Source organism: Pterocles gutturalis, unplaced genomic scaffold, assembly GCF_000699245.1.
Source record: "Pterocles gutturalis isolate BGI_N339 unplaced genomic scaffold, ASM69924v1 scaffold30877, whole genome shotgun sequence".
In the NCBI taxonomy this organism is placed as follows: domain Eukaryota; kingdom Metazoa; phylum Chordata; class Aves; order Pterocliformes; family Pteroclidae; genus Pterocles; species Pterocles gutturalis.
The window spans coordinates 24161-50421 of record NW_010111158.1 but is presented as its reverse complement, the minus strand read 5'-3'; the positions used below and the strand labels follow the sequence as shown (position 1 = coordinate 50421).

At 34.6% G+C, this 26261-nt stretch overlaps 1 protein-coding gene across 1 annotated transcript in view; it reads left to right on the top strand.

The window, feature by feature from the left end:
* The window catches only part of LOC104461912 (ubiquitin carboxyl-terminal hydrolase 34-like), a gene marked incomplete at both ends in the record, with an annotated part of 61783 nt that overhangs the window by 11889 nt on the left and 23633 nt on the right, over nt 1-26261 (top strand). The window contains 9 exons of the mRNA XM_010073655.1: nt 3102-3169; nt 10767-10959; nt 13135-13196; nt 21482-21563; nt 21651-21743; nt 24013-24138; nt 24557-24686; nt 25265-25297; nt 25681-25811. Coding sequence (XP_010071957.1) covers nt 3102-3169; nt 10767-10959; nt 13135-13196; nt 21482-21563; nt 21651-21743; nt 24013-24138; nt 24557-24686; nt 25265-25297; nt 25681-25811 — 918 coding nt within the window. The remainder of the gene's footprint in view (nt 1-3101; nt 3170-10766; nt 10960-13134; nt 13197-21481; nt 21564-21650; nt 21744-24012; nt 24139-24556; nt 24687-25264; nt 25298-25680; nt 25812-26261) is intronic.

Sequence of the window (26261 nt, the reverse complement as noted above, 5' to 3'; positions counted from 1 at the left end):
ACTGTATAATTTATATAAATAGAAATAATTTACTAAATGTTTTTGGTTGTCTGTGAAATTATATACTAAGCTCCAATAAAACAAAAAAAATCACTCGCAAAATTATATTTTTTGTGAACAAAATGTTGGTGATCTCAGTAAGATAAGAACTCTGCCAGTTTGGCTTTGTTTTATCCTAATGCATTTCAGTTTATGGGATTTATAGATCATGTGAGATTTATGAATGACCCTGTCAATAATTGCTCAGTGAACAGCTCTGCAATGTCAACAGTTAACTGGTTCACAACATGTAAAGCCAGAACTACAGTGTGTAGTAACTCTTAAATACATTTTCACAGTTGTACTAACTCTTGAGAATGGCATTTAAGTAGCCGTTATTGTAAAGACTCCCAGAAATATCCATGCTGGAATTTATTTTAAAGTCTCTGAGAAGAATGAGTTCTTTAACTACAACCTTAAATGTTGCAAAAATATTTTCAGAAAGATTGGTGGTGGAAAACATTTGCTCTGTTTCTTCCACAAAGGAAGGTGAATATCTCATTAAGTGCACTCTACAGGTACATGTAAGAGAAGACCATTACCACAAATTAGTAAAGCCTGTGGGGAATTGAGCTTCTTGTTTGTGATTACTGGTGTCTCCTTTATATAGAGGACATTAAAATTATTGAAAAGGTGTTCCCTTGAATTTTTTTTATCCAGCACATCTCGTTTGAGTAAATGTCTTTGTCAGACAAGCTTATGTTTGTAGTAATAAAGCCAGCAAATGTAATATAATGCAATTCACTGCACATGGGGAGTTGGCTAGTTGGCACTCTTGTTTTTTCTCCAGCTTATGGCTCTGCAAGGTGCTTTCTTAGCAACCTGTTTGTAGTGTGGTAGGATTGACTGTTCCTTCTTAGGATATTTCTTTTTTGGCTTTTTTAGTTAGATGCTTGGTTCCTCCTTTCTTCCCACATTTCATATTCTGTGGTATTTGCTCAGTTTAACTACCTGATGTTGTGTTGGTCTCTGTAAAAGCTAAAAGACACACTACAGCTTGTTCTGTGGAGGGTTTAAACTTCACTGAAAAAGCCTGTCATTCCTTCATTCTGTATCGTTTCAGTTTTGTGGATGTTGTGGAGGAATAACTACCCTCTCAGAGGATATGAATTAATTGAAATAATGCTGATGGTTTAAAAAATGTTGTCTTAATTTTGCTATATGAATCTTCAACACTTAATTCAGAAGTAAAACCTGTTGAGAGACACACTGCCTTTTAGAAATGGATTACCTATCGTAAAGAACAAATTATAAGAAAACCAAAAACCTCTGAAGCTTGAGAATAAAACAGATGCGGTAAATACTGCATCTTAAAAGCAGGTGGAAGCAAAAAAAAGCATGATGAAAGTTGTGTATTTTAAATGTAATTTTTATGTAATTTTGTGGATTTTTTATGTCCTTTTATTTAAATAAAGTAGTATATTTGAGTTAATGATGAAAATTACATTTTTGTTTATGACATGAAATTATCTATTAATACAATTCTGAGGATGAAGGTTGTATGTAATGCAAATATACAGATGAATACAATGACATTACAAGTTTGAATTAATACAGAGTGAAAATTGCTATTAACAGTGAAAGCTATAAAAACATTTCCTACTTTTATTTCACAAATATATTTGCTTTTGTGTTTGATACTTGCATATGAAAAAGAGCACATCACTGTGTTAAAAACCGAATAGTGTAAACAGAATAGTATCTTTGTCATCCTTGCAATTCCTTGCCAAAATATTATTTAATTCCTGTTTCTAGGACAAGCATCTTCTAGTTACAGTTTCTGTCTTTGGGATACTAGCATATTTTTCTTCTTGAGACTGCCAATAGGATCAGAAGTTTATTCCAAATGGGCCTTTTCTGCAATGTGGTGATTTGGCTAGTTTGTCTTGCAAAATAGGTTAAGTATTGTTAATGTGTTAGTTGTATTGTAAAAAGTAAGTCTGAAAATATTTTTTTCAGAACTGACTTTAAAAGTTACTTGGCTAATTCCAGAAATGTTTAGAATAAATGCTGGTGATATAGGTTTACTACAGCCTAATATTTTTCTCTTCTGGAAAGAAAGAGAATTTAGATTTTCTGCATACAGAATTTTCCAAAATCCTTGTGAGAATTTAATTCTTAGCTAGAATTTATTGCATCAGTGGCAAAGATTAAACATTCTTTTTAAGAACAAATGGGGAGATGTAAATTGACATGACAGGTTTGAGTGACAGACAGTGTTAGCTATTCACAAGATTTGTGTGTGCACATGATTAAAATTATGCGAGTAGTAGTAACAGCTGCTAACTTTTCATCTATGCTAGATCACTTACCTGGCACGTAGTTGTCTTTCTATAACAGGTTTAACAGGCTCAGAATTCCTTTTTGAAATGCAGATGGAACTTCTAACTTTGCCTGTGTAAGTAGTTTGGTTGGTCCTGTCTTCCTCACAGCGGTGTTAAAAAGCTGTTTCAGGGTTTTCTTCTCTGCATACATTTGCTTCCTGCATGCAGTTTTGCAAAGGTGCTAAAGGCAGAATAGTAACTATGGGAATGCAAATATGGTAGTAAAAAACTGGGCTTAATCACTGGTTATAAAACATAATTTTATTTTATAAAATATGTAAGTCCTAAGAAGCAAAACATCAACACAAGTTAAAAAAATTTATTTGATTTAGGAAAGATTTGCCAGGAATAGAAAGAATGGAATCATTTTCTTGTAGACTTTAAAAGGAAAAGAAACTCCACAAGGCTGAGTAGCAGTTTTTCCTACTGAAGAAGCTACAGAAGATTCAGAAGTGAGACATCTGGGCAGTATGATACTATTTATATGAAGTTTGTATTTTCCAGTTGACTAGAAGAAAAGGTGCAACTCCTGTTTATAAGTCACAGAAACATTCTTCAGATAACAGCTTTGAAAATTAGAAAATTCAGAAGTTGAAAGAGTTGAAGTTGAATGAAAAACAACAACAAAGCCTTTTTTTTAAGTGGGGTTGCATGTACAAATGTACCAGCAGTATTTTTTATCATTCTCATTAAATGTCATTAATGAAATTTTTATCTATTTATGTTTTTGCATTATAGATCAGAATATGGCTACACATCCCTGCTGTCATGCAGCATATTATACCCTTTAGGACTTATGTTATCAGGTAAATTTTTAATTTAAGAATTTTTCTTGTGGGACTTTTTGACAGCACCTGTTTATAATTTCAGCTGATACACTTTTAATTGTTCAAGTTGTTGCTCTGATTGCATAATTTCAACAAGGAGAGTGAAGGTAATGTTTAGAGTTAGTTTGGGCAGCTCTTAAATTTATCTGATTTCAGTGTCAATCAGATCAGTCTGGTTAGTAGCATTTTTAGTGTCACATCCAGTCCCATTCTAAAATGTTGTGTCAGTTTCAATTGTAATATGGTTTCACCTACTGCAGTATTTTCATAAAACCTAACATTAAATTTGCAGTGAGACAATCTAAGTAGAAGAGCAATATTTAGTTCACTGAGTTTTAAGACTGCTTCACATTTTAATGTTATGTTGTTTCCAGCTGGGAGGAGCTTAAGTGTGATCAAAAATCCACTCGCCCTTTTATGTATCTAAATATATCCAGTCCCAAAGATTTTCTTTGTATCAAGCTGCTTATCATGAAAAACACTTTTAAATTTAAGTGCTTATGAAGATATTTAATTATGCAAGCAATTTATTTTTGTGGGCTTTCTTAGGACAATAGAAAAAATCCAATGAGTTTGTGATGAAAGTATCATGTGTATGTGCCTGGAGGTGGAGGGGTGTGGTCACAGCTAATTCTCCTTCCAGTGGGCCAACATTAAACTTTTCTGGTGCAGACCACCTAAAAGGTCATGGCTCTTGCATGGGCCCACAGCTCCGCCACAGTTCTCAATTTCCTGTAACTGTAATACTAGAAATGTGCTTATACTAGTCATAGCTTACTTCCCTGATAGCAATAAATGTGCCTTTACAGATTATATTGTCTTAACTATGGCAGTATAAAATCACACTCTTAACAAAAATAATTACATTGGCAACAAAAAAGTGCACACAACAGCGAGACTCAGAACTAGGTTTCGTATTTGAAAATGATCTGGATTTAATTGTAAATAATTTTTACTATAAAATTTTAAGTACTGGCTTGACTATTGATCTCTCTTGCTATAACATGGGTCTCTACCAGAATTATATCGTCAGAGAGAAGAGCATCCTGATCTTGTATTAAAACATCACTCTTGAGTTACAGTCCAGCCTTGTGCACTCCTTTAATGCAGATGTGTTATCTTTGAAATCTTATCAAGGTAATTATTAATCATGAAGCAGTCTAAGAAGGTTAGGCAGAAGATCTTCAAGTTCTTGTCTCTGTACATTAATGTCCATTAATGGTTATTTGTGTACCTGGGAATTTGGTTCATGAGCCTAACCTGTCTTCTTGAAATGTGTGGAGATTAAAAAGAGTGTTGAAGTATCAACAACTGGAGACAGGCTGACAAGAAGGAACTTGAGTGAGAATAACACAGCCTGCAGTCTTTGCTGTTAATCCTCACTTGCTTGTCATCCTATAATTCTTAAAACGTTTTCTGTTTTATAACTGTAGGTGTAATTAGGGTCAGTGGAATGAATGGATTTTTTTCCCTGTGTCCCACTCATCTCTTTCCCTTTACTTTACCCGTAGAATATTTGTGTCTGATTTAAAATGTGATTTGCCAGGAGCTTCTCGCCATAAATAATGCTCTTGATGTCTGTTCTTAGCATTTACAATATGTTCATGTCAATTAGAATGGTAATATTGGTACAGGATACACCTATGGAAAACACCAGTAGTCTAGAGAAGGAAGGGGATGTTTTCCCAGTTTCCTTTTTTCACAACTGAATTCTAATGGGAGGTCTGTCATTTATCAACATTATGAAATCCAAAGCTTTGTTTGTGAAGAGGCACTTAAGGAGCGGGACATGAAGCCTGAAGGCCATATAAGAAAAATAATCTCTAGTGCTATACGTTTATATGGGATAGAAGTTAACACAGATGCCTTCAGTAAAAGATTACTTTCTTCATCTATGCAGCTTGCCCCATGTGGTTGTCAAACTTAGAGATCTTGTCTTAGCAGCTTGGGTCTCTAGGTCTCCATCTGTGTTTTACTTCAGTAAAAAAAAAAAAGGGAGCCATAATCCCATAATCCTGGGCACAGCACCTTTGAAACAAATCCTTCAGTAGTTTCTGCTGCTATGCCAAGTGAGAAAGAGGGCTTGGAGAGAGTTTTAGTATAGAATGAGCACTGGGGGCTCTAAATGATTGTTAGTCCAAGTTCCTGCTTGTGTAGATTCCTTGCAAGAACTGCATTTTGGAGTGCTGATCAGCATAAGCAGGAGAGATCACCTGACTAGCATCTTAGCAGCATCTTTTATCAGATGAGGTTAACCTGCATGTTCCTATTCTGTGGTTATTTCTACTAGGAGGGGATGAAACGAATAGCAAAGTGTGTATTTGTGTAGAGGAGACCACTGCTGGAATTTGCAGAGATCATGGACACAATCATGTCATTATTGCTGCTACCAAAAAGAGGCTAATAAGTATTATTTTCTGCTTCAGGAGTGGAGCACTAGCAATCATATCTTGCCTCTGAAGGGCAAGCAGTTTAGGAAAGAAATAAAGGACTTGCTTTCTATAATGAAGCAAAGTGGTTTTGACCTCCTCAGAAGAAAGCTTTTGTTGATCTGAATACCTTAGAATTCTGCGTTTCAAATTGCAAAATTATTAAGGGAAAAATAAGAGACTTACTGACAAAAAGACTCAGGAAAATAAGTCATAGCTTATTGCAATTATAAATGAGGGCAAGTGTTGATCATGTCTCTTTATAAAAGACATTGGTTCCAGCTGACTTCCACCTCAAGATCAGAGATGAGAGATGGTCTGCATGGTTCCAAATACTGAATGCCTCAAGAGAGCAGTAACTATAAGAGCGGTGTTTTGAGGGCAGTGTTTTTTCAGTGGCAAGATTGTTGACTGAAAGTGTCATGGATAGGTCTGTCCTTTAGAAAGATGATGATTAGCAATCAAGTCCACTTTTATGAGAAGGAAGAGATAAAGTTGTATGCCTGATATTGTAAGTGCCTCTAGAAACCATCAAAGGAAAAGACTTGACATTCATCTTTCTTTGATATCACAGTTGGTATCACCTACTTAATGTTCCTCTGGTAAAATCTGAGAGCTATGTGTAGCATTAGCACTGACCAATATAATATTTAGTTCTAGTCCTTTTTCCTCCTCTCCCTTTTTCCTCTCCCCTGCTTCAAGATGGATCTTGAGAAGTATTTTATGAAGGATTCATGTCTCTGCTCCAGTTAGGGAGAAAACAGAACATTGTGTTCTCAAGCACATTGAGAAGAAATTGCAAGTGGCAGTTGCTCCTGCGTTAGCCTTGTGGTCTCAGCACAGGGCACAAGCATAGCACTGGTATACGCAGAGGAAGTGGAAGCTGCGAACGGAAGTGTTGATCCACGATGCTTCCTGTAGCATAGAGTGAGAGAATGCAGCTGAAAGGATTCAAATTACTCTTCTGCTTGAATAATATTTTTCTTAAGAATTTGGGTTTTATGGGAGTGCCCGTGACCACTCCTTGCTATTAAATGTAATGAAAAACTCTTGTTAATAAGCTTTGAAGTTTTCAGTTGCAAAAAGTACTTCATTCCTCCAAAAATCTGACAATTTATGCAGTAGGTACGAAGGATAGGTAAGTCAGAAGACAATAGTCAGGCACTTTAATGAATTCTTTGTATCTTCTGCCCACTGAGGGCACTGACTCATTCTGCTTGATACTTCTTTTGAAGCTGTGGTCCAAAGGAGTCATATTAAGGGAAAAAAGATTATTTCACAGCTGAGTAGCTGAAGTCCTGAAGCATAAGATGTGATTGTGAGCGTTACATTAGCATGGAACTGCACATTTAAAACTAAACTCTCTCTATCCACACATACAGCAAATTTAAATAGTTTCAGTCAACTAAAACTGACTTTTTAAAATTCATGTGTATGCGTTGCTTAAATTTAGATAATACATAGTTACTGATTAAGTATGCCAGACAGCAGGACAGGTCCTATACATATATAGACTATCCTTTATGTATATGTATTAAAAAAAAAAAGTGTGTTTCTTTCCAAATATCTAATTTAGGCAAAACTGTCAGATTTACTAGATCACACAGATCTTGAAGTATTGTTGATATATTCTTCTAAGACTTAATGCTCATCAGAATCAAAATGACAAAAATTTAGGAATTTTTTTAAAAGGACAGAATGGAAGCCATTATTAAGCCATTATATGAATTGGTCACATATTCATATTTATATGCAGTTTTGATCGTTCCATCTCACAGAGATGATAACAGAACTACCTAGGTGATAGGAAAGGTGATGAAGAAGGTAAGAGAGAAAAAATTACATTGATATGAGGAGAGACATAGTCTACTATATTTTTTTGACAGGGAGGTGGCTGTTATGTGAGTGATCTGAAGACAATAAATAGGAAATGAGAATACACAGTTTTTCAAAAACAAGAAATGGAGAACATGCAATACAATTGTCAGGTTGCAGACTTAAGAGAAATTAAAGGAGATTGGTTTTCACGCAAAAATAATTGTGAAACTAACTAGCATAGGTTCATAAGAAAGCTAAAAGTAAAAATAGAAAGAGGTAACTGAATTCACAGTAATAGGTAGGTTCATCCATTTTTTTATATATGGGATATGTCTTTCATCTGCTTTTAGAGTAGCTATTTTGGGATAAATAGACCTTTTGCCTTCCTCCAGTATCACTGTTCTTAGTAAGGCAGTGCAGCAAATTTATAGTTGGTCAGTGTAAGCAAACGTGTTAATTTCCAGTGCTAGGTACAGATTTTTTTTTTTGTTAAAAATTATATTCTGCTAGTAAAAGCATAAAATGGACCCACTTTACTGCGACAGGTGGTCTTAGATCACTGTATCTTTCCACAATAAAAATGAGGCTTGGCCTACTCTGCAAGTTTCTGTTGTTTTAAACCTGGTAGTAAAGATACGATCGTATTTGTTTTATGACCAATATAGTAGTGCCACTAAATTTTTTAGAGCAGATGCAGTTATGCTCGTAAAGGCAGGTATGGTATCTTCTACATTTATACTGTGCCTGGTCAGAATAACCCAGTTGCATTAAAAAAAAACCAAAACTGGGATGCAAGTTAACAAGTAAAAAGTGCACTTCTCTCTCTATCTTTCTTTAGGGCCTTGGCAAAACAGGTCATACTATTGGAAAACTTCTGTAGCTGTGAAAATGCACCTACATGGTAGTTTCAGTTATTACAAAGTGGGATTTTTTTAAAACACTGTCTCCTGATGATACTTTAATACAGAAAACATTACACAAGTGATTCAGGCTTGGACTAAATACAGTAAGTGCACTGAAAGAATCTTAAAAATCTTGTTGTAGTGTGGATTTTAGGACTGAAAGTAAGTTTATACTGATACTATTGCATTAAAATAAAAAATGTTTTGTTATATAAACTAGACTAGTATAGTTGCTTTACCAAACTCTAGTGTGAGGAAGATTTCAGATGAAAGTCCTATTACAGAAATCTAGTGAAGCCACAAAAGCACCCTTCTTTCTGTATATGTAGACCTGTGTCCATTCCCACCCATCTGTTGCATACAAGCACTCTTTGTCTGTCATATGTAGCATGAGAAAATTAATATAATTTATTTTAACATCTTTGAGATCTTTAGAAATCCTTCACAAAACAGTTGAGTGTCACTTAATGTGCATTATGAACATTGAAGAGCTTTGGGAATTAGGGCTGAATATAGTTTGCATATAAAAATGGGGAGATAAATACTGGTCTGAGGTTGCTGATAGTTATATTGAGATTATTATGTTTTAACATGGACCAATGCATTTTTTCATCAGAGTGTAACTCCTGTCACCTGTCTGTAGGTTAAAGATAGGTCACTGGGTCTGGTTTGCTGCTGAACTTGTTCAAATGAGTGTTTGCTTCTTGTTGCCACTTTTCTTTTGTTTAGAAATCATCGCACAGAGGCATTACTTTCTTTCCATTATCTGATTTCCATTGCTCCATGCGAGAAGACAAATTTCACAATTAGTAACAGTGCAGGATCTGGTTGCCTTGGCCCTCAGTGGTCCTTCTTTTGTTCTACTGTTACTGATTAGTGATTTCTGTTATAAATCTACAGCCTCTTTGACTGAAGTCTCTTTTCTAGTTTGACAATGTTAAGTGTCACTTAAATGTGTTTGTTTTAAGACCTCTGCACAAGAGCTGTGAAAAAGAGCCTCAATCTAAATAAGAATCAGGGCCTGTACTTTTGCTTTTTTTAAAAAAATTACTGATTTTTATATGATGTAAATGCAAAGGAATTCTGCATAAATCCAGTTAAGTGTAGTTTAATCTCTCTTGTGTTTTTTAAAAGATACATGCCTCTGTTTAGCAAGTCTCCAAGGGTGGGTAGATCCAGGCTTAGGCTGTCAAACAAATGGATTTTTAATGCATTTCTGTGTAGTGAAATCTAGTTGGGATGTACTTGAAACTTCAAAATGCTGAAATACAGCAGAAAAAATTAATTATGCTAACCTTGTATATATGTAACTTTCACTGTGCAATCTTTACTTCAAAATAAGCTCAGGCAAACTTGTTTCTGAACATCTTTCTCTTCTGTATTCAGTTTAGAAGAAATTCTCAACTGTGTCAGTGTTTCATATGTGAACTTTACTGGCATTTCAGTATAGATTTTCAGTATAGTGTGTCTCAGTCTTATAGTTGCTTAGGTAAGACTGGGGTTGCGCTAGCTTCTCTAAGTTAGTTCTTATAAATGATTCTTTCTTCTGCCCCCCATTTGCAGAGAATATCTGCATTGTGACTCATTGTGCATGATTAGATGACCCTTTATCTAAGATGTGTTCTAAGTAGGAAGAACTTATCGGCTTGAAATTCTTTAGCATTTTTGGTTTCTATGTAAGATTCCTATGATCTTTTGTGATGCTTCACATGCATCCTTAAAGGTCATAATTATTGCCAATAGAAGAAACAACCTGGGCATGTGTTCCTCTCCCAACTTGTTGCGAAAGAAGTACTACGGCACAGGGAGTACTGATGTACAAGCACAGATGGTGTACGGTGATGTCAGGAAAAATGTGCGTGTACCGCATTTACTCTAATTGTATCAGAACGTGTTTGCGTAATTGTGTTTTTTCTGTTCTGTAACCAAACAGCAACATATTCATCTTCAGAGGATTCTAACTGTCAGATCATGCTGTTTGTGGTCCATTGACACTGTTGACAGAAATTAAGTTTTAAAAAGTATTAATAATGTTAAGTGCATTGTGACACTTCAGTTTTAAAGAAAATAAATAGACTTGATGCATCTATCTGGAAAGGCCACCTTTCCATGAAACAGGTACGAGGTTTAGGCTTCCAACCTACATTTTCAGAGTACTCCATGGGTTTCCTTTCATTTTGTGGAATTGAAGAAATCTGAAAAGGTTTAAAATAAGAAATGTATTTACCTTTAAAAATAATCTGTACAATTCTGTTTTTCCGCTGTTTTTTTTTTTATTGTTGCCAACTTTTGGTAGTGGTATTTCAAGGCTTAGTACTCTTACAGCTATTGGAAATGTATATTTGCTGTAATCAACATGATGTTGCAGGAACGTTCTAGTTTGAATCATACCCTTTTTTTTTTTCTTCCATTTGTAATTTATTCTAGGTATTTATGTAAACTGTCAGACCAGGAGTTGCGACAGAGTGCAGCCCGGAACATGGCAGATTTAATGTGGAGCACAGTTAAAGAACCATTGGATACAGCCTTGTGTTTTGATAAAGAAAGTCTTGATCTTGCGTTTAAATACTTTATGTCTCCAACTCTAACAATGAGATTGGCTGGGCTGAGTCAAATAACAGTAAGAACTTTTTAAAAATATAAACAATATTTAGAAAAAAATGTTTATTTTTTTGTGTTTTATAAGTTATGGACTTGTTTGGGGGGCTTTTTTAATGTGTGAAAACAGCAGAATCCTCTTCTGTGCAGTCTTAGGAAATTTTATCCATGACTGTGAATATAGGGTTCACTGAGAGATAAGTCCAAGTGATGGCTGTGTTCTTCAGCATAAGGGACTGTAATATTTCCTGAACAATTTGCCATGCTAAACAAAACTCTTATAACCATATTTTGTGACAGCTATGTTGAAATTAAGTTCCTTGACATGGCTATATTTGGTGTTTAGAAAGACTTTCAATCTGGTTTTATTTTTACCTTAACTGTGTCTCGACTCTGCTGTAGTTAGCTGCTTCTTTGTATTGTGCATACCTCTTTTTCCTGTTTGTTTAGTATAGTCTGTTTCTCAAGAGAGAGTATTTCTGCATTAGTTAGCAGAAGACTGTGCTGAAGACTTAAATATATATAGCATCAAGTAGAAATAGATTAAAACAAAAAACCCGCCCACCCTAATCTTTCCCATGGAAGCATTCCACATTGCACTAGTCAAGATATGTTGTGCATCCTTTGTCACTTCTTCCTACATGTGTATTATAGCCATAGAGAGACAGTTGTACAGAAGGTCAAAAGGGAACTTTTTTATTCATCTGAGCCTTTTCAGTGTTTTTGTTTCTTCTGACACTCCTGTATTTAAGGTTTATAGCTCATATTGCCATGTTTGCCTTAATGCACAAAATGATGAATAGGAACAAACTACACTAGAATGTACAGACATGTTCTCCTTAAGTTTTGTAGTATTTTCTGAACACATTTTGCCTTCTCTGTTCTGATTATTACATAGTATCACTCAAAAAAGTCTATGAACTACATCCACTCAGTACTGATTAATCAAATGCTATTTTAAGGGTAACTGCATTTATTAGGCTTGAATGCGTTGTCCATTCAGTTTTGTGTTTATATGAATGAAAACGTAATGCAGTTAATCCAGTAGAGGTGCTAAAGCAAGATATAGAGTAGGTTAACTTTGGGAAGAAATAGTGACATTACTGTAAATATAATTTATATACATAAGTAATTTATATGACTTCATATGAATGCTACATATAATATACTCAGTGCCTGAATTATAATCTTCTGCCTTAATGAGTGTAAAGTGAATATTCAGGGTTCTTTTTGTGTAGTAAGAAACTTCAGAAAGTTGATGAAGTCTTAGGTGAAAATATAATATATACTTTTCTTTTGATTTTTCATTGCCATGTGCTTTATTATTGATATATCATATTATGGATATCTCATAATATATAGCAGATACATTTTAAAATATGGCCATTAACTGGGCGTAATAGTAACTTCCCTTTTTTATTCTGCACAGTTTTGGAAAATGCCATTTTGAGTATCATTTATTTTAAGTAAATTTCCAATGTTTGCATAGTTTAAATTATGTTAGATTTTTATTCCTATAAATGCTTTCATTTGGTTTTGTACAGTTGTCCTTCTTCAACTACTAATGCATGCCTTTTTGTGTATCCTCACAAAAAGAAAGCATGACAGTAAGAATGCATGGGGTTTTTTTATTTTTTCAGGCTTGTAGTTCATTTAAATGAATGTGAAATTGTGTCATTTTAAGTAGTTATGTTTTGACCTGTTATGATTGATGAATATGACTGGAAAAGTGAGATTTTTAATAGCAGACATGTATTACCAGAAGCAAAATTTTACCATATTTTTAGACTAAAGCAAACAGATTTCAGATTGTAAAAAAATGGAATATTGTATGTTAATAAGTTATTGAGTCTTTTTTTAATATGAATAGTCTCTAAAACTGCTCTGGAACGCTGAGACAATTTATTCTTATTCAAATAACAGGAAATTTTCTCTTCTTTAGTTCTCTTTTTAACGATGTTAGGAAGGTATATTTGGAAGAAGCATCTTTTGATTTTTCTTGTTTGACTTTTCAGTTTGAGAAGCATTTTGTTTCATTTGGTTTTGTATGCCTTGCCTGGAACAATTTTAATTGCCAAGTCTGTGCAACTTTGAGTGTGAAATCTGAAGCAAAACTTACAGAAATTTGGACTGCCTCTTTACTGAAGTTTATTTTTAGATAAAATTTTAATTTTTTTCTTCCTTTTTCTAACTATAGAACCAGCTCCATACCTTCAATGATGTGTGTAATAATGAGTCATTAGTTTCAGACACAGAAACGTAAGTAGGAGCGTTACTATGAATACTTTAAAGTGCACTATATGATTGCAGTTCTTCTGTATTGTTGTTATGGATTATACACAGTGGGGAGTAGTGGTAATCCAAGGCATTTATGAGAAATGTTCTAATTGGGGTTTAATAAATGGTTTTAAATGGTAACTTTAAAATACTTCTAAACGTTTCTGGACTTTTTCATGTCCTAAAAGGTAAGAGTCAAGTTGAAAAATGTAAATACTGAAATAATAAATACCTATAACGGGCCATTATCTCCATTGTGATGTATAAATAAGAACCAGCTAATACATATCTGAGTAGTATTTTTGCCGTCTTCTCATTTCTCCTGATTATTTAGTTGACTAAGACTGGTCTTGTCATCGCTGGCTCCCAGCCTTGTTAGTAGTTTCCCTCTGACTCTGTGAGGTTATGCTATTTATTGTTTCTCTTCAAACTCCTTATTTGTATAATTCAGGTGTGTTTAACAGTTCCAAAGGGGACTCCCAAAAATCTTCAAGAAGATTAATGTGTGGGATTGTATTCCAGTAAGAAAATGTATTGGTTTTTGTAGTAACTCTAGACTTAATGTTAGAACTGTCTATGTCTTCAGGTAGTTGAAATAACCGTTCTTTTGAAATAATAGGCAAAATCTAGTATTTTACTTGTGATATACTCTTTACGTTTATCTTGGAGTGTGATACACTCTTTACCTTTATCTTGGTGGTTGTATCCATGTGGATATTTGTCTCAACACAGGCACACACTCTCCACTGTCTTTTGCTCATTAATAAGGAGTCTGTTACAGCAGCAGTTGGCTTGCCTTTTTGCCTGGGTAGTTCTATTATAGATAGTTTTATTTTAACACCTGCTTTTTGAAATCTGGCAGCAGTCAAGACCACAATACTGTAGATTTCATGTAAATAACAACTTGAACATTTGAAGTGAGATTTATGGTAATAGGTGATATTTTAAAAATAAAGAATCAGAATCTAGGCCAGTTTTGCTTCCATATAGGTGTGACAATACCTTGAGAATACAAAGCAAATAACCACTTGTGATCAGCTTTTTCTTGTACTTTCTCACTAAATTAATAGGTGAACATGAATCCATGCTATCCATTTATTTCAAAGTAAATTTTGCATAGTGTCAGAAAAAAATTAAAGGACTCTCTTCAAGTCTGACACAGATATCTTACTATGATCTGATAAAACCTGAATGTAATGCTATTAAGCTCATGTACATTTAAGAAGATTTGCATTATTGTAATAAATGTAATAACACATTTATTACTTTAATATAATACTAATACAATGCATACTTTTATATAATTATTACCTGTATATTTTGTGTCCTGGGAGAGGTGTTGGGTTTTTTCCAAAGCCTCTAGTTCTGTAGCAGTAGAAGGAAATAACTACAGGAGCATAACACATTGAGTATGTGAGGTGGGTTGGTGGGCTGGGGTATTTTCAATATTGTACCGCCAGTTTATGGCGTATTATTCTGCTGGGGACTGCCAAACCTCAATTTTATCTAAATCTTCTCCTTCCTTCCTTCATGTTGAAAATCTGAAACTGAGGTGTTTATTCTGAAACACATAGTGAATGAAATAGTTTTTAACTAGTAGTAACCACTTAAAGAACAATAACAAGAAGTTATTCTGCCAGTTAAGCGTAATAAAAAGCTGTTTAATTTTCTGTGTCAAATGTAAAAAAGGAAAGTTATCAACAGGGGAAAAAAGAGAAGGGTGCTTAAATTTCCTTGCGCAGAGCAGATGTACTATGCAAGAGTTATTTTAAAGCTGAAGGAAATTGTCAAATTCTCATTTGGGATATTACTTTCTTGGCAAGGGCATCTGTAAACAGCCTGTCATTTGAAAGGAATGCAGCATGAACAGAAGACGTTCTTTACCACTTTTGTAGTATGTGATTTTTTTTAATCTGAATGCCAGTCATTCTTATGTTTTACCTAAAAAGTTGGGTACAAGTCAGGATCAAGTATTGCTGCTCATCTTCAGATACCTTTTGGAATCACTGATTTCTTCCAGATGAATAATCACAAAAGGTTGGTGCAGAAGGATGGGGAAAATCTTTCACTTAGACAGCTTGTTCAGTACAAAGCTTCCCTCTCATTAGAGAGACTGTTCATGAGAAATTTTTGGATGAGAAGGCACTTACGGAGTTGGCAGTACTTGAATGAGCAGCAAAAGGAAAGCTTTTCATTCCTATTTTCTTTCCTTAGTGGATAAAGGAAGTCTAAGATATATTTTGTACCTTTGTAGCCTCTGCAGATGTATCAAAGGAAGACGTTTTACATTATGTCTGGTCATCCCCCTTATGTGTTTTGACTTTTCCAGAAGCGTTTGGAACTGTCAACCTTTGGGATTTCTCCTTCTGTATCTTGATAAGGTGGGTTTGCGGGAGGTTGTTTTTGGTTTTTTTTTTTTTTGGTTTGGTTTGATTTGGTTTTTTTTTTTTAAAGAGCTATCATTTAGTCCTAGCTCTTCCCTTTTGTTTGGAAGTATCATCAGGATTTTTTAGCAAGTATTTTGCAACAGTAGCTTTCCACCTTTATCCGCATGGTTGCAAGTTTTTCCATGGTAAGACCAACATCTTCTGTCTAGGAACACATTGGATTTCACAATTTGCACTTGAAAGCAGCAGAAAGCTAAGATAGAGAAATCTGTTTTCTAGCTGTAGGTATTTGTATGTCTTTTTAGATTCAGTTTACTCGACTGTCTTCTCTAGGGTTGAGGGTTTGTGGTGACTGAATATGTGTATTGTCCAGATATGTGCAATGTCTCAGTGACTCAACTTCATAATATCCCCAGAGATATACTTTTGATTTATCTGTTCCTGGCTGTTAAGATAGAATCAAATTCTTTGCAGTCAGAGGTACTGAAGAATATGAAATCTATTGAAGATAAAAATAAGGAGACTAAACAGAAGAGTCCCCAAGTCTTTGAACAGTGATTCCTAAAACTATTTTGCTGATGTAAGTTAGTGAAAAATGCTTATGCCTTTCAGGGAGGGAAAGATTTTTGGTGGTTTTTTTGTGCTATTTGGACCACAAGAGGAAGAAGTATTGTTTCTTCCTTAATGAGGACACTGTCAGCTTGTGGAAATAGAGTGTGTAAAGAGATACTCTGTTTCACTCTTCACTTGGAAGGCAGCCAAGAATTTGAGTTTCAGAATTCAGATTGATGCTAAGACAACATCCCGCATCATTTAAAAACTTGATTACCATCAGTTAAAAAGCTTCCTACAGAGTAATTTCAGGTGTCCAAAATTCCTTTCACCTCTGAACAGAAAGATCTGGACTATTTTTTCTCCTTTCTTTTCCCTCTCTTTATTTATTATTGTTAAATAATATTAAACTTCAAGTTTTGTACTGCTTTTTCATTTTGCCACTGTTCTCTTAGCTCAGGTTGGCTCTTGCCTTCTCAATTTTTGTCTAAGCTTTCCAACTGAATTTATGGCAACATCATTTAAACATCTTTTCCTCCCTCTCTATTCCACATTTCAGGGATCTTTTCAGATTTTCTCTGCAAAAGACAGTAATAGAGTTTTTCACTCAGCGCATTAATGTTTCTTTCTAATGGCATATATCGTTCTAGTGCCATACACAGTAGTTTAATAAATATTCAAGATAGTGTCAGAGTGGTGGTTTTGTAGCCTATGGGGTGTCAAATAAGAAAATGTGTGCTCATAAACAAAAACGTGTGCTTGAATGTGTGTTGAGAAGGTGCCTGCTATATCTTCTTTGCATTTCTGATCCTAAATAGTTGAGATCAGTGTTTCTCATCCGTTGTTGTGTTGTAGATGCTGTTTCAGTGATTTTGACAAGAAATGTTAGTCTTCCTCCTTTGCAAGCTGCTCATCATATTGCTATATTTTTTCTTTTAAGGTTTTATATTACATTTTTCAGTGACGTTGATGACTTGCTGTTGTATTTCATCCAGTACTGAGCTGGTGTGTTTTTGTAGCTGCGTGGTGAATTGTGTTGGGAATTGACTAGTTGGATAAATAAGGTTTTCTTTGGGGGGTTATTTTGCTGTGGGATTTGTTCCTGGATCTGGGTCATCATGTGGCTACCAAGTATTGCACCACAGCCTTAGATTAAAATGTTTCAAGGACTTTAACCCAGTCCTCTTATTTGAGAGGTATTCTTTGACGTACCAGGAAAATGCATAAACTGTAGTTTCCTTCTGGTTAGTTTTATTTACGATAATAAACAAAATTCAGGCTCTAGTACTCCTCTTTCATAAGTATGGTTAGCAAACATCAGGTTATATCAGAAACTGCGTAGTGTCTACTCTCTTCCCTGCAGTCTCATGGAATGCCGGGGGAAACTAGTACCAAAAGTGCTTGAATTTAATTTCGTGGAGTAAAACAGTTATTTTTGACAGACATGAATTGTCAGTGAATTGAAATTAAAAGTCTAGGGGGAAATTGATTAAGTCTAGAGATCAGGTAGTCTAATATGTTGTATAGATTTCAGTGAGAAGGATTTAGAGACAATTAGACTAGAGTAGCTGCTACCCTTACTTTTACATTCTCTTATCCTTCTCCCTCACTCTCACCCACAGCACGCACTTGCAGAGTATTGTGGTCTTCAAATGACTTTTCCTCTTGCTATCCCAATTACTAAATCCATGAAAAATAGCTAATATGTGTTATTACCAAGGTGAATATTCTTACTACTAAGGTCTGTATGACTTAGAGATCTAATTTGTAAAACCATTCTTTGTACTGCTACTTTCGTGTTAGAGGAAAAAGCATATCTACACATTGATCATTATGCATGTTTTTCACTCTCACTGTTACCTTCAGTATGAAGGAGGAAAAATGTTCCATAACCTTTTGAAGAACTTCTTTTAAAAGAAAATTTGAGCATACTTTTACCGAAAACTGAGTTCTTGCTAAGTTGCCTGAATTGTAGTAGCAGTCATGTAATAATTTTAAAATTGCTCTATGAAAAAATACTTTTGAATTACCAAAAGTACAGACTGTATGAAAGAAATTTTAACATAGCTATAAATCAAACTGCATTGAAAAATATTAAAAATTATATTTTAAATATTTTAATTAAAAGTTATTCTAGGTTGCTGTGCTTAGTGGGGCAACTCAGAACTCAGTGAATTTTTATAAACTTGAGTGTATCTGAAATTTCCCAAGAGCTTTTGATAATTATTAAAGTAAAAATGGGATAAGTGACAATATACAAACTGAAAACATAGATTAATTTGTTCATAGGCTGGCAAACTTGTTTTTGTTTATATGAGGTTCTGGAATTGCTTACCAGTTAAGGTATTCAGTCTGTTTGAAATTGAGGAAACTTACCAAGGAGCTGGAAAACCACCAGACAAAAAAAAACCTTTCCCGAAAAGGAAATGTCAAGGAAATAAGTCAGACATCCTTCATTTACACTGAATTTATGTTTCTTTGGTGATTCCTTGGATCTGCTATCATAAATATATTTCTTAGCATATCAGAGAACAAAATACCTAGTGCTGGTGATAACTTTGTCATTTTAAAAGGCAGTATATTTAGTGATTGGTGTGCCCTCAGCAAAACTTTCTGTGAGGAACAGTTCTCTCTGGGAAACACAAAGGCTTCATTCTACCTGTCACAAGGATCCATTTGTTTTTGGTCATCCTCAACAAATCCATATCAAATGAATATTTACCTTTAGAAATCTGAGATGTCATTTTATCACAGTTGAGCTCACCAGTAGAATAAAGAGGTTTTCACCTCTGAGAATACACCTATTAAGAAAAGGCATTCCTTCAAAAGAATAATCCATTATTTCTCAGAAGAAAAATGTTGCAGATTAGAGATAGAGAACTGCCATACTAATTCAACAAAATTTGAAGGATCTCATTCTGTAAGGGAGTTTTTGTTCATTCCTTTGCAGTAGGTAAAATACAACATGTGACTATGGATACAATGTCTAATGGACATGGTGCCACTAGCAGAAGTATTTGGTTTAGAGAGACACACTGAGCAGTATGTCCTTCCATATTGACATCACCTAGTGGATCTGGCAGTTTTTATCTGGGATTCATTCTGAAAGCCACAGGTTTAAAAATTCAGATCCAAGAAGAAATTAAGTGGTCCTGGAACAAAATTACCTCCATTGACTTATGACCCAGGTGTTAAGGCTTTTGCCTCTTATGGCGGACCATATCTTTTTTTTTTTCTCTTCACATTCCATAACCAGAATTGCATCCATTCAGGTCTCCCACATCTAGTGGACGTACGTTCACTCACGTGACCACATCTGTCTACCTTTTCTACGTGCAAAATGCAAACTATGAGGTTTTCTGCTTATATTTTGGTCATATAGCAAGAGCACTTCTGCCCACATCAAGGGGAAGCAATGTAAAGCTGTAAGAAGGAGCTGGGGGCAAATAGGCCGTAAGTTCAAGGTATTTTTTTCCAGGCGGCATTCAGTGTTCAGAGCGTGGGTTGGGCACTTGTGATTTAAGATGAATCTGTAAGATCAAGTCTGCCAGCTGTCTGACAAAATGAAAAGTAACAGAGCTATAATCTCTAGAGCTATGTGAGCAATGCCATTGTGGTCACTTATGCTTGTCAGCATGGAGGCAGGGGGATAAGAGCATTTTTAGAGCCGTGTTTGTTGCTAAAGGAGACTGGTAACATGTATTCAAATAAATAAAGTTCCTTTAGCTGTAAAATCTGCAGGATCACAGCTCACACGTGACGAGGTCTTACTTCAGATTTTATTAGACAAAAATCCAAGCCCTGAATGAGTCTGTAATGTGCATGCTCCAAAGTTTAGTTTGGGGTAGGCATCTTTGGGGTTTTGGAAGTGCTTGTCTGGGTTCTGGTTTTGGCTTGAAATTGGGCTGTAGGAAGTTAAGTAGATCTGGATTCGATGGAACAGACCTGGCTTAGCTTTTTTTATCCCTCTCTGAGCAGATACCCTGTCAAAGTGACTTTAGAGTATGAGAAGTAATTTATTAATGAGCCATAAATGATACTGTTGATGAATTGTTGTACCTTGCAAGCCATTTGTTACTTAAATGTTAGGGGACATTATCTTTTTTGTACAATATAAGAATATTTGATTCCCTGTGTCCTGGAAATGGAATAGAAGAGGACAGTATAGGAACGTTGTGTGTTGAGTAAGATGAACTATGCTGAGTTCATCCATAGGGATCAGGCAATTCAAAACAATTGAAAACTGGCAACACACCGCAAAAAAATGAACCCTGTTTAGAAAACCTACTAAGGCAATCTCTTTTTACCTAAAGAATCTTCTTTTCTTATTGCAGTTGATAAAAATTGGCAATCCTTGAATTTTAGTAGTGACCATAAATGTGACACAGATGGCAGTGGTAAAAATAATTCTTCCTGTAGTCTTCTAAGACACCCCTTCCCTCCCATCCTCTTCTTTTGAAACAGAGCGCTTTTATTTCAGGGCCATTTAAACTACAAGCTGTGCTTTAAATACTGTAATGTCCTATAACTGCTTCTGGTGCTAAAATGTGGGTAAACAAACATTTGCTTGAAAGGAAGGAATAAAAAGGAGCTTATGCACTAGTTTCTAGGCAGGGCAGTCCTCTCTGGAAGATTGGAAAATTCAGTTTCCTTGTCCTGTTCTGTTTGAATGGTTGCTTATGGATTGGTAGTGGGTAAAGTTCCCTATTGTTATGGATGAAACAAAATTACAGTTTTGAAGTATATGTGTGCCACATGTGTGTAAGTATAACCATGCAAAACAGGTATTTAAAGCTGTATGAGTTGCTATTTATGCAGGAGAATCGAGAAATATTTAAGTGGTCTGCTTTAAAAAATAATTGTTATCTCTGCCACCTTTAGCTACGTTTGTGAACTCAGTAGTTCTGGAATTTCATTATAAACTTGGGTTAAATAGCAGTGTTTATCCAAATCTTACCTGTGAGGTCTTTGAAAGTGGTCTGCAGGTGGTCTGTTGAGCTCTATTAACTAATAAAATTGGTAGAGTTGTTGGTTACGTGTTTGCTGATGATCCAGAGGGGTGAGTGGGAAATGTTGATATTTGACATTAGTCTTCCAGCTAAAGAAAAAAATACGGAAATAATTTGCTTCCTGCTTGAATGAACGAATGTTGAGTATGCTTTGTGTTCAAAAAAGTTTTTGTATGCTTACTACAGTTATGGATATTAATTTGAAAGACATGCTGTGCTAGGGAAGAGCACAGTGTATATATTAATTTATGGTTTTGTGTTATATTAATCATATATTTTATTAATTTTATATATGTTTTCACTTTCTTTTCAACTCTAGGTCAATTGCAAAAGAGCTTGCAGACTGGCTTATCAGCAACAATGTAGTTGAGCACATTTTTGGACCAAATTTACATATTGAGGTTTGTATAAAATTAGTATTTTTAGTATAAACATGGAGTAACTTCTTGTTCTAGTAAATCTTTCCTCAATGTGTTCTCACTTTGCAGATCATCAAACAGTGCCAAGTGATTCTGAATTTTCTTGCAGCTGAAGGAAGACTCAGTACTCAACATATAGACTGTATTTGGGCTGCAGCACAGGTACATATAAAATTTTTATAATTGTGGGAGTGATAAGAAAACAGGAAGTGGCAAGTTGATTTTGTTCTATATTCATAGAGCTGAGTTTCTTACTTTTTCTTGTCTGTCTAGTGTTTTGCTGACCAAAATTTAAAGTTTGGTATCTGCCACAATTAGTGATTCTTCATTAGGGGCAAGAATTCGCCTAGGCTACTTTTATACAAGAAAAAACCCAAGTTGTATAGCAGAGACATAGTGTTTTCACTAAGAATGGGGATGAAGATTGTAGGGTAGATGTAATGTTTTTACTATTGTACTAAATTGCCTTGCTCCTATGTCTTGTAGCTTCCATTTCTGTTACCCATGGTGGGAACAATCGGATTAAAATTGTGGCAATGAAGTTTACAGCTGTGATACAGTGCTGGTGTTAAAATCTATGGACCGCACTGAGATTTTATTTTTGCTTGGTAAACCTGGAAGCTCTGATAGGCTTTTTTCCTTCAGAAAGATATATTTGTTTGCTACTTTTAATGGATTCCTGTGGTTTTTATTTTAGGTTGTGAAATTTTTTATTTAGGGGATATATGCCTATGCAGTAGACATTTTGATTTCCTGTTGTGGAAGTCCATGCTTTCATGCTTCCTTTATTATAAAAAAAACCAAAACAAAACATTCCCCCCCCCCCACCCGAAACAACCACGACAAAAAACCCAGAAAAGACCCTCAACTTTTCAGTCATTTTTTCTGAAAAATACACTCAAAATGAAGGTCAGAGAAATAAAATTAATCTTTTTGAACAGCTACAGGGAGCATGCTTTTATAAAAGATAAAAGTTAGGATTTGAAGGGGGGTGTGTGGGTGTGTGTGTGTGTGTTCAATATTTCTCTGTAATTTATTTTAGTCAAATACTATTGTATATGCATTCTGAAACCTTTGTAGTCCATTGTCATCATAACAGGCAGCTGGTATGTTAATAAATGCTCATTATAACAGGATTCACTCTAATAGGCTCCAGCAATTTTCTGTATCAGAGTAGTTAATAACTACTTATTTCACTTAAGTTTTTAAAGTGATATTTTACCTTCCTTGATCTTTTCACACGTACAGTAACTTACACTGGTGTTAGACCTCTGGATTTTTTGTCTCTTTTATTTTGTTTTAAGAACTTGATGTAACTACCCAAGTGCAATAATTCTTTTACAGGTCACATACTCATTTTGACATACTGATATTTTCAGAATATAAATGTTTGGTATCAGAATTAAGTATGTCCTGATTATTTCCTGTAAAAGGTTTAAACCTCTAATGTTGTTTAAAAGACTGGCAACTTTAGATTAAAATAATAAAAGGCCTTAAAGAATATATTTTCTAATAAATATGATAAATAAATATATTTTGGTTTTTAAACTAACCTTTGTCAAAAAATTTATCTTCTCTGAGTTGAAGCAGGTATGTCAAGATGTTTAAATGCATCCTTGTATAGAGCCCACATAATTTCATTCCAATTTGAATACTGTGAAAGAAGCCTGTACCCCATGAACTGCCGACACATGTGTTATATACCAAGAAGGCAAAATAAAATAAAGAATGAACAAACCCCTTTTGAGGTGCATATGTGGTAACCGACATTAAGAATGTTTTTTCTAGAAGCTTCCTGTAACTATTATTTTATTTTTTAATATCAACTTCCTTACAAACATAATGAAACTCTTTGAGTGATTATGAAAAGCAGCATTTAACCTAAGAGGAAACATCTAGGAGCGCTGTCACTTTAATGTGTAAACAGAGTAGTTAGCTAAACACATTGTCATATTTTTTGACATCCATTATGGGAAAGACAACAGAATTATAAATAATCCTTATACAGTTCACACAGTCTGTTCTCTCAGTCTCATATTAGCCTGTAATGTCTTTATTTGTATTTACCACTGCTAATAAGGTAATCATTGCAAATATAATTTCCCTCAGGATTTAGCGTATACACTAATATTTTAGAAGTTATATTTAAGTTAAAACACAAAATAGACTTCCAGTTCTTCTTTTCAACAAATCTCTTAGAGCTGAAACTAAGGAAGATACTGTTACATTTTATTTCACTGAACTTTACGTGCTTTACAATACAAAAATTAAGTTTAGTCAAAATCGCAATTCTGCTGTAGCTTGGAATTGTTGGACAAGTGCTGAGAATTTGCAGAAAGATGTTTACTGCAATTTTATCAATCTTTGATTTTTTTTTTTAAAGTTTATTTTGCTGTTCCTGTTATCTTTTCTGTTTGTTTGTATTTTGTAGCTAAAGCATTGCAGTCGTTACATACATGATTTGTTTCCTTCTTTGATCAAAAACTTGGACCCTGTCCCACTTAGACATCTTCTTAACCTAGTGTCAACTCTTCATCCAAGTGCTCACACTGAACAGGTAAAGACAAGGCAAACAAAAGCACTGTTACAAGCCAATAAATTATGTATACTAAACAAGCATTATGGATTTGTCTTTGTCTTTCTAAAGGAATGAGTGTAAAAATAATATTTGCTAATGTGTGAGAGAGGAAACTGTAAGAGTAAAGTTGTCATGTTTCTTCAAGTTGGCCTTTTCTGGCTTTTAAATTATAATCTTCTTCAGAGGTTTTTGAAGACTGCATAACCACTGACAGAAGATTTTGATTTCATGTCTGAAGTTTAAAAGTGTTTCACACGATGTTATTTTTTGCATTCATTTATTTTGATGCATTTATTTTGGTGAACTGTAGTATTGGCATATAGAGAGATTAACGGTGGATTTTTGCATACAAAACCTTCTGCTTCTCAATGGCACTGTTATCTGTTTTTGTTTATAGACCTTGTATTTGGCTTCAATGCTTATAAAAGCACTGTGGAATAATGCACTAGCAGCTAAGGCTCAGCTGTCAAAACAAAGCTCTTTTGCATCTTTACTGAGTACCAATCTACCCCTGGGAAACAAAAAAGGTATGTGGTATTCCAATAAATCTGATAGTTAAATTTTTAATTTTTATAGTCTCCTTGTTATCTTTGGACAAAAAGGATGTATAGAACTTCTTACTTGAAGTATTTTTAAAAAGTGTCATGCTGGCATATTTTTCAAGCAGAAGGTTGAGGATAAAGACAAAAGCATTAAAACTTTGTGAGTGCGTTTGGAAATCTTTCTATTTCAGATCAATTCTGTTTGTATATCTAATGTAATATGTATTTTCTTTTTTTTTTTTTTTTAATTCAGAGGATGTTCCATAATTCGACAGTTAACTATTCTTGTTCTGCTGAACATCTGTAGCTTCCATAGCTACATAAAATCTTACAAAAGCTTGTCTAATTTTTACCTAGTTTTTGATATTACATGCTATTTCTGTTTTTTGGGGTTTTTTTTTTTTTACTTGACTGTGTATTTCCCAACAGTCTATTAAAGGTGCTGCCAAGCCATTTTACTGTAGTTTCCCTTTCTTTTCCTACTTCTGATTTTTTTTGAATCATGGGCTGACAAAAAGATTTTTAGTCACTTATTTTTCCATCCTGCTTTTTTCCTTCAGAAGAAGAGGAGCTCAGAAGAGCAGCCCCTTCACCTTGTAAGTATAGTTTTAGAAGTACACCACAATCCGTAATGTTTGATACTACATTGTTTTTCTACAGCTATAGAATTTGAATAGAAGAACTAGTAAAAGCTTATGAGAAGTCAAATTAAAATTATATTTCATGTAGAATCTAGGAAATTCATATGGCTGTGCTATATGTTGGCAATAAGAGACATCAGGATACAAATTTTGCAGTAAAATGCTCAGAGTTCTAAACAGAATTTTTAGTGTTTAGGTACATGGATTGTTTATGTCCCTTGTTCAACTGTTTGCAGGAAGAATGCTGTTGAGTTCAACATTTGAGGCAGATTTATGTAATGCTTTTACATTGCAATTAATAGATACCACAAAGTAACTTGGAAATGGTTTTGAACTAGGGTCACCAGCAGCAAGCCCTCAAAGTAGCGACAACAGTGACACCCACCAGAGTGGAGGCAGCGATATTGAAATGGAGGAACAGCTTATTAACAGAACAAAACATGTACAGCAGCGACTTTCAGATACAGAGGTAAGAGTGTAAATCTTAGTCTGTGAATTTTGTTACCGAGTTTGCCTATTATTAGCTATGGAAATATGTTTTTTTTCTGTAACATTTCAAAACCTGAACAGGTGCATAACATGCGTGCTTACCTGCAGCAGGATAGTGGATAGCTAGAATCCATGCAGTTTATGTAGAATATATTGTAACTTGACCATGAGCAAGTGCACTACAAAAAAGCAGCTCAAACTCTTGCATTTGAATTGTGTTTCAGTAAGATTAGTCTCGTAGTAAGGGATTGCATGACATAACGTTTATGTGTCACACTGTCACTCTGTGTACAAAGCCTGCACCTATGGCCTGTTAAGAATAAGGTAGTGCAAAAATTAAATTATTAAATTTGAATCTTGATCAGAGCATTTTGTCATTGGCAACCAAATTGAGAGAGAATGAATGGAGACTTGTAGATTTGACATGTTT